We start from the raw sequence: 9,633 nt of genomic DNA on the forward strand, positions 1-9,633 counted from the left end.
GCTCTACTTGTGCTTTGAGTTGTTTTTGTAGAAGGCTGTAAATGTAGGATCACACTATTGACTATTTATACACTCTTATTACACATGTGTATATATATATCAATATGATATAGGCTAGTTATTTGTGCAAATCTTATTCTTTGTTAAGCTTTATTTTAAAATAATTTTTCCCATTATCGGGAATGATGATCACCGGTGACTGAAATTATGATGATCGACCAGCATTAAAAAAATATAGTGCCAGTAAAAATTGATAATTCCGGCCAATGGTGATGATCATCCCCGGGGATTTGAAGTAAAAAACTATTCTAAATGTCATTTTGAAATTTGAAATTCTTTCTGTGATTTTGAGATCAGAAATAAATCTTATTATTTACATTTTGTCTTAGATTCATAAAGAGTTTTGGTGCACCTAATTTCAGAAATCGTTTACTATCTGCTGCAGGTTGACTATTTATGGTCGTCAGACTAACCGTGAAAATAAGTGTTTTTGCCTTATGTAATTTCCAATTAAGAAAACTATGGAATAAAATTAAAAATTATCGGGATTTTGACTTTTCTGGAATTCGTAATACACCCTCATTCATGTAATTTTTAATGATTTTAAAAAATTTTATCCGTTATTTCTGTAAAAATGAGTCTTTCACAGATCCATTCTCGGAAAATGTAAATAGTTCGATAAATTCCGTAATATAAAGTTATTAATTCTGGAAATATAGGCCTTTTACGGAAGAAAGATAATATAAAAAACAGATCGACGGTATCATATGACTGATATGTGCACCATTTTTACTTAATTTACGTATAGTATAGTTTGTGCCATGTAAACGTTTGTATCATGTGATCATCAATTAATAGTGATGGCGTTATGAAGCTCCGTACCAATAAAAAATCCAGGATCAACATTATTTTTCCATCCACAAAAAGTGAAGCTATGGATCTATTATCACTCTCCCATATCATAGTCGATGTACTATATATACATTTCTACTTTTAAAATCGCAACTCACCACACCTACATTAAGTCCAAGAAAGCAACTAACTTTCTAATTTGGAAACTCATATTTTGGATCATCAAAACCTGCGACATTCGCCTAACTTTAATTAAAGTCAAAGCACATACCAACGACACGTTTAATGACAAAGCAATCACCTGGCCAAATCAGGTGATAATATCAACTTCTCTGATTCTTTGTTAGGCCTAATTAAATGGAATGACTTAAACGTCATCGATCAAAACACTAGAAGTTAGAGTAATACTGTTATACAGGCAAAATTTTTTAACTCGTTGCTCAATAATTCATCCCTCAAACCTGTTGAACAACATATACTGAATGGACATATTGATTGGACCTTCATACAACAATGGATGCGTTACAACCCTACTAACTCACCTACCAGTGAATCACTATACAAAAAACAAGGTTCTCGGATCAAGAAATCAAATTTTATTCACCCTACCCTGGATATCTTACAAAGAAATTATCCGAAGTTATATTCCACAAACATGTTACTATGCAAAGAATGTGAGACACACACGGCTACAAATTCACACTTAGGCATATGCCCGAAACATATCAATTTTAATGAACTAACACAAATCTCGGCTATTTTACATTTAGGACTGGTTTCACTTTCGACCTTAGATCGCGAATAGACGCGTCTCCATTATTCAAAATGGACCGTTCTACCTACTTATTCACCACTTGATCCCAACAGAATTATTATTTTATTTTATTTTATTTCTAAAAGAGTGGTTATCGGAGTCTAATACAAAAATTATCGTATGTAATACAGAAAAAACAAATGCAATCTATGTAGTTAAAAATCGATGTTCATCCCAGCAGTGCCAGGACCTCACCCTTCGATGGTAACTATTTTAACAGTAAAACTGCGCTACTGAAAAAATTAAAATAACAACAACCCAGGAGACCGAAGACTACCAGATCCGTATTTTTCTTTCACCTGGAGACGTTACCTGTAAATACTGTAAGAGGTTAATGATTCACACTATTTTAAATTGTTTGGTAAAGGGGATAAATTTAACCGTTTAAATTCTAGTGGGTATAATTTGACTCGAAATATGATAAATCAAATTTTGTTTGAAGGTCCAGCAATCGTCGAGTAAGCTTCCGAGAAATCAATAGCTGGGCATAATCTTTTTGATGAATGTGTAAAGAAATGTGAGTCAAAGTTATAGTTATTGTTGGCGGTAGTGTTTGGATCCGAATCCGGTTTGACCCGGGTCAATCCGGATAAAGTGCGATTATCCGGGTAAAAACCGCGGTTTTATCCAGATTTCGTCGGATTTTATCCGGATTGCAGATTTCGGATAAACTGTTGTATTTCATGAACTAATGATCAGAACTTTATGATTTATGGCTTGTTTGAAAGCTCTTAGTGTTACAAATACGATCATAGTACTCAAATTTGTTGATAATTGGATTTAATTCCACCTTTTACAAAATTAAAGTTTTTATCCAGATTGAGTAATTATTTTATCCGGATAACGGTTTTTATCCGGATCCAAACACTAGTTGGCGGTTCGTTTATTAGGACCATGTTCTAATGCTCACGTTTCGTCTGATGTTTCAGATCTATTGTCCCAATAGGGGTCTTGATTGTTACTGTCTTCGTTGAATATAGTACAATACTAATTTATCGTGAGTTAATAAAGTCTTGTTCAAGACGTGCTCGTGTTTTAGCATTGGTTGATATCTGTAAACAGTATCTGAAACTATCCATTTGTTTGTGATAATATTTATTCATTTTGATTAGTTTTTTCTACTGATGCATTCGATGATTGTAGTGTTTGAAAGAAGTGACGAAATCTCAGGCTTTTTTAGCGTTGAGCTTTGAGCTTTTCATTCTTATCTGACATATTTTGAGTAAGAAGCTCCCTAGCCATTCTAAGTTCTTCCGGCGGGATATCAGGAACAATCTCTGAAATAGGGTAAATTGGCTGTGAAAAAGAAAGGGTGTTACCGGTCGTACTAGTAGTATTGGGGTTGGTAGTCTTTAAAATACTAGTATGGTCCTGTAATGTAACTTCTTTATACGTAGCTGTAGCGCATCTTAAAAGAATATTCCTTGGGTTTTTGATCCATAACATTTGTCGATGCAGAAAGCTTCAAATGTTGTATCAGCTATGCTATATATTGAGATTCTAAAAATAAGAAGCGATATTTACAAGCTTGAAAAATTCTATCAACCAAGGGCGTGCTTGTCTGATCCTTGACAGGATTGAAAATTCGTCTACAATGGCGCTCAAAGTGCTCGTCTTGACATTTTTTAGTACACGGATGTGATAAACGCCTCAACAACTTCGGTATATCCATAGCTCGGTAGGAGACAGTATAACTAATGTTGAGTCTGTTTGAGTAAACATTATTTTTCCATTTGAACTGCCATTTTTTATAGGCGTGCCGAACTTTGTTGTTAGGTCGAGTTGGTGTAGAAGGATTAAGTTTACTTTTAAGGTTATGGTATAAACACGCACGTTGGTCATGTGACATGATGAAAGGACTAGGAATATTACAAGTCTGATACATCGAAGCAATGAAATTCCTGCTTCGCATAAAATAAATAAATAAATAAATCAAAGCAATGAAATTGTGACTATTTTTTGGTGATATATTATCTTGAGTATTTGTAGAATGGTTGCACGGGATATAGATACCAAAATAAAATCTATATTTTTTGTATGCAAAGTTAAAAAGTACGTGTCGAAGTATTTCATTTTTTTGTGTCAGAGTGACGTGAATTAATAATATCTATTCGTTATGTTAATTTAGTATGAATAAGATTAAAGTATTTGCATCGTATATACAGCGTGGTAATACTTTTTGTAAAGAAAAGAAATGTGTGAGCATAGTACTCGTGGATTTACAGTATAGGACTGGGTGTTCATTAGATAATCATTTGTGTATCTTCAAATGAATATCATTGGCATATGCGAGCGATCGGCTAGCTCAAAAAAGAAACTTTTTGAACACCTGAATTTGTAGACCTTTTTTTTGAAACCATCTGTAATTAAAAAAAAACTCATGTAGATACAACATTTTTTGTGCGTGAAATTGCGTGAAATTATAAAAATATAATAAAAAAAAGAAAATTTACAAAAAAAATTGAAGACATCACTTCTAAATAAACTTAAAAAATTACGTTTCGGTCAGGTGATGAAAATTTTTTTTTACTATGAGCTGTACGCATTTTTTCAGGGCCGGAATTATGATAATGTCAGTCGGTTACTATAATAGGAAATAAAATTCTGACTGGCATTATCAAAAATTTTTTAAAAAAGGAAAGATTTTCATGATTTTTTTACGCAACTCAAACCTGACCCTTTTATATATATTTCTGGGTCCTATAAATATATTCAATTGTAAAAATTCAAAAAAAAAAAAATTAAATTTATTTTATAAGAAATTCTCATAATATGGGTGCTAATGATTGGCTTCAAGTTTTCTATTTATAAATAAAAAAAAAGTCAAAGTTCGGTCTATAGTAATCCAAAAGAACGAAACGTTAAAAATCGTCTCTCATATAAAAGTATAAAAATATAATCATCCGTTCCAAAAGATGCTGAGACTAGTGTTTCGATCCGGGCAGAAACCGTCATCCGGATAAATTAAAAAAAATATCCGGTTTCTATCCGGATTATCCGACTCGGATAAAAATCCGGATATATCCGGGTAGAAACCGAAATCCGGATAAAATTATTTAAATTTTTTTTACTGTAGATCATTTTTAATAAATAAAATTCGTGGCATTCATTTAATTTAATGTGGCATTTAATTAATTAAATATATGGCATTTAATTAACTACTAAATTCGTGGCATTTATTAAATTTATGACAATTAAATTTCGTGGGATTGATATAAAAATTTATTTATAGCATTTATTTTTTTATTTATAAATTTAAGTACAGTTAGTTAATGTAGTCCTAAGCCCTAACCAAAATAAATAAATACTGTAATCATTTTCTTGGATTTTTTTGTAATTTCACTTGAAACATATTTTTGAATAGTGGAAAATAATTCATAAAATTATGGAAAACAGTAACGTTCAAGATTATATTACTCTAAGTGAAAATGAAGAGTCCAGTGATGAAGTTACAGAAATTACTCTAATACTAAAAAGAGGATGACCTAAAAAATTATCTAGGACACTTGGAAAATAAAGGAGGATAAGTGCTAGTAAAATAAGTTAACTATACTTGAATTAACAAGTCAAATATCAAATAATCCAAATCCCTTTAAACTAACTACTACAATGACTAAACCACAAACAAAAGTGAGTTGGGTATGGGAATATTTTGTTAGAAAACAAAGTGAAAATGGAGAAATACGTGCATATTGTCAGTTTATATCAGATAATGGAGAAAATGTACAAAAAGTTATAAATATGATGGATCTGTTGTTAAGCATGGAATAACACCACCCGCAGAACACATTATATCTGAAAACAAATCAATAATAAATGCCGCGAATTTAATATATTAAATTCAAATTATGTGACAAATCTTGTGACATAACTTAAAATTTTTCCTTGTGGTTAACGAATAATTAAAACAATAAAAAAAAATATTTAAAGTAATCATATATAATATTTTAACTCATCTGAAAATATATGAAATGTTATGATTTAAATTTTTTTAAAATTTTTTTTTATTTTTTATCCGGATTCTGGGTCAATCCGACCATTTTTTATCCGGATATTTATCCGGGTAAAAACCGTAATTATCCGGATACCTAAAAAAAAAAATCATCCGGGTTTATCCGGTTGAACCCGGCAACGGATCGAAACACTAGCTGAGACGTAGAAGTAAATACAAAGAAATATTAATGAAATGTTTTTTAAGGAAAAAAGTCATTATACGGCTGGTACCAGGTGGAAGAAAAATCAACCACCACCATACATGTAAAAAAAAAGTCTCCACAATAAAGTTTTTTTTTTTTGTTTTTTTTTTGTTGAATTTTTTTTTCTTTTTTTTTATATTATTTTTTCTTTTTTTAAACCCCCTACTGTAATGGTCCTTTGGGATACCACTGACAATATGACACCATGCATACAAGTCAGGTACATAGGCTAACCCTCCTTCAGGAAAGCCAGTTTCTCATATACAGTATACTCTCTTTCAACTTTTTTTATCTGTAAGCCTGTATCATTAAAACTATAAAACTATGCAAGCAGGGAGCGCATGCTTACCTTATATTGTAAATAGATAATAGTCTACACTATTCTTCTTTAATCACAAGTACAATAAATGGAATCTATAATAACAAGAAAAAAAAAGTCATTAGTAGAGTTAACTTTATTTACAATTTTCTGGTGAAACACTGAAACACATTTGAAACTCCATTATTGTTGCGAATTTTTCTCTTTTTTACCCTCACCATTTTTTCCCACTTGTTATAATTAATATTTCTGGGGAATTTAGTTTTTCGAAATTTTTTTTCATATTAATTAGTGAGATAATTTTTTTTCCATAACAATAGATTGCTATAATGAATTTCTTTGAGATATAATAACAATATATATGTATTTTTTTCAGCAGAAGATGTAATTTTTTTTCGGCAAGTAGTAAGTAAGTAACGGAAATTGGCTAAGTAAGTAACGTAAAATTACTGTTTTAGGTCAATTTACGTTACTCCCCTTATATAAGGCACGGAACGTAAAGTCAATTATATTTACTTTACGTTACTCCCTTTATATAAGTTACAGAATGTAAGGTAAATTTAAAAATCGGTTAAACTTAAAATTTTATTGCGAAAATATTTTTAAAATTTTTTTTGCAAACACATTTATTCAAAATAATCGATTTATTTAATGAAATTTTATTTGCAAATATTAAATTTAAGTCACACATCTTCGATTTTAACGAAAAAAATCACTGTATTTACTTTAATGTAGTGATACAAGTAAAAAAAACTAACAATAAATAAAAAAGATAAATAAATTACATTGATCAAGGAGAAAAATGCTAATAAAAAAATGAAATAACAATGGAGTAATGGAAAGTAATAGAAGAAGAAAGGGAGTAAAAAAGAGTAATGAGAAGTGATAGGAAACAAAAAGGAGAAATAGGGCATGGTGGGAGATGAAAAAGAGTGATGGGAGATGGGAGACGAAGAGGAGTGATGTGAGACGAAAAAGAGTGATGAGAGACGAAAAGAAGTGATGAGGGACAAAAAGAAAATGATGGGAGACGAAAGGAAGTGATGAGAGACAAAAAGAAATGACGGGAAGTAATCAAGTAAACAGGAGAGAAAAAGAAATAATGGGAAGTAAACAGGAGAGAAAAAGAAATAACGGGAAATGAAAAGATGTAATAGGAATAATGGGAGACGAATAATGAGAAGTAATATGAGGTGAAAAATGATGAGGGACAAAAAATAAAAAAATGATCATGATAAGGGGTTGGGTAATGATAGGAAACCAAGTAAAAATAAACCATAAAGTAAAAAAAAATGAAGTTAGTAATTAAGATAAAAACGAAATAAAAAAAATAAATAAAAAATAAAAAACATACCTTTATTATTTATAGAACTGAAAGAACTAAAATAACTAAATAAAAAATGAAATAAAATTAGTGAAAAACGGAAATATGAAACAGAAGCAAAATAAATAAAATATAAAAAAATGAGTAAGAAATGAAACTATACTGAAAACGAGATTCGATAAACAAATAAACATGACGCGATCATGTGGCAAATATAAGGAGTAACGTAAAGTATTTACCAAAAAAATTTACGTTCCGTATCTTACTAAGTAACGTAATAGATCATGTGACTTTACGTTACTTACTTTGTCAATTTCCGTTACTTACTTTCTATATATTCATTTTTTTTTAATGCTACAATGAAATTTTTTTTAAGAAAAAACAAAGGTTTTTTGTAACAATGTAATAAACTACTTATACAAAATTATCACTTTTCCTTATAACTTACAGATGAACTGCTAATATATTTTGATTATTATTATTAGATTTTTGATTCATACCTTTGTAAATGTATAAACAAATCATAAATTTCACAGTACTGCAACAATTATTTCGTGTTAAATAAAATTTGCATTTAATAATAATATTTCATATACTATATAACACTTGCACACAATTCATTGTTATTTGTATAATGTGTAATTTATTATATTTATTTCCTACTAATACCATCATAATAACAGTAAAAAACTAGACCTATCCATACTTCATGGCAAATAAAATATAAGTGTGTTATTATTATTACTCTCTTACTTGATGGGCAAGTATCATTCCCGGCGCAGCGCGACGGGTTACGCCTAGTTTTAGTATAAAAAAAACCCCCCGATATCCCAATTTATCATTGAATGAGTTATTAAAAAGGAAGGTTTTAACCAAAAATAGAAGGAATGATCACGATTATTTATTTTTTTCGGGCCGTATTGTTTCCGATACAATGATCTGCGTTATATTTTATTTGTAATGGAGAATTTTTATCGCCGGTTTTCTCCGAGGATAAGCATGTTTTTTGTTTTTTGGGCTGCATTATGGTTGTTTACGTAAGAAATGCCTATAATCTTAGTATTTACTAGTAGAAGAATTTTTTGAATTTTTATTTTTCAAATTTAATTAATATGCGAAAATTAAAATTACGTAATAGCACATGGGCCAATCTAAATTTAGGATTCATTTATTGTAACTTTTGACATCTATTTTTATCAAAAATAGATTTAATTTATATATTTAACTTTTATTATTTTTTAAGCATATGATAGTTATGATACCAGAAAAAAAATTTTTTTTTTTATTACTATTTGTGTATTTGTAAGTATATTATTTTTAAGTATGACAGGATTCTTAATTTATAATAATTATTTATTATACTATGTATCATCAAATTTCTGAGAACAAAAAAAATTACGTATGACGATTTTTGTACACCTATAGAATAAGTTTTATAATCTTAAAATTTTTTAAAAATTAAGCTTGTTTATTTTTAAATTAGGCCGTTCCAACTTGATTATTTGTTTAACGTCCACCACCCCCCTCTATTTTTTTAAAAATTTGAGATCTAATAAACACATATTATTAAATACCCCCTCTATTTTTGAAAAAATTTAAAAGCTAATAAACATATAATGATAAATAATCCCTTCTGAAATTTTCAAATTTTCCTATGTTTATTTATTTAGTTTGTTTAACTTAAGCCCCCCTCCCCCCTTAATTTTTTCAAAAGGCCTGGACGTTAAACAAACAATTAAGTTGCAACAGCCTTAACACTTTTTTTGTTTAGATTCTACTTAAATAAAGCTTTTAATTAAGTTTATTTAAATAATAGGGTGTTAAAAACTTATAATAAATAAATTGTTTAAAATTTTGCATATGCCTACTATACTATAACACAGTGAAATCCGACACATTGGGCCAATCTGTTTCAATAGAAACCTTTTTCAAAAATTTGGTATATTATGAAAAACGTGACTGCTTAATAGATCAGTGCATCGGAAAAAATATGACCCGAAAAAAATTCATTTTTTCCACTTTTGGTTAAATATTCCTTTTTAGTAACTCATTCATGGCATATTGAATAAAAAAAAAAAAAAAATATAATTTTTTTTTTCAAAAAAATTTTTCAATAAAAAATAACCAA

General features: G+C 29.3%; 1 protein-coding gene across 1 annotated transcript; it reads right to left on the reverse strand.

Moving 5' to 3' along the window:
- Positions 1-2,842: 2,842 nt before the first annotated feature.
- On the reverse strand, positions 2,843-3,112 carry OCT59_017744 (uncharacterized protein; the record flags this gene model as incomplete). Its single annotated transcript, XM_025324719.2, has 1 exon — positions 2,843-3,112. One exon carries the CDS (start codon positions 3,110-3,112, stop codon positions 2,843-2,845), a length of 270 nt encoding a protein of 89 aa, XP_025184863.2.
- Positions 3,113-9,633: the final 6,521 nt, after the last annotated feature.

This window comes from Rhizophagus irregularis, chromosome 26 (genome assembly GCF_026210795.1).
Source record: "Rhizophagus irregularis chromosome 26, complete sequence".
In the NCBI taxonomy this organism is placed as follows: Eukaryota; Fungi; Glomeromycota; class Glomeromycetes; order Glomerales; family Glomeraceae; genus Rhizophagus; species Rhizophagus irregularis.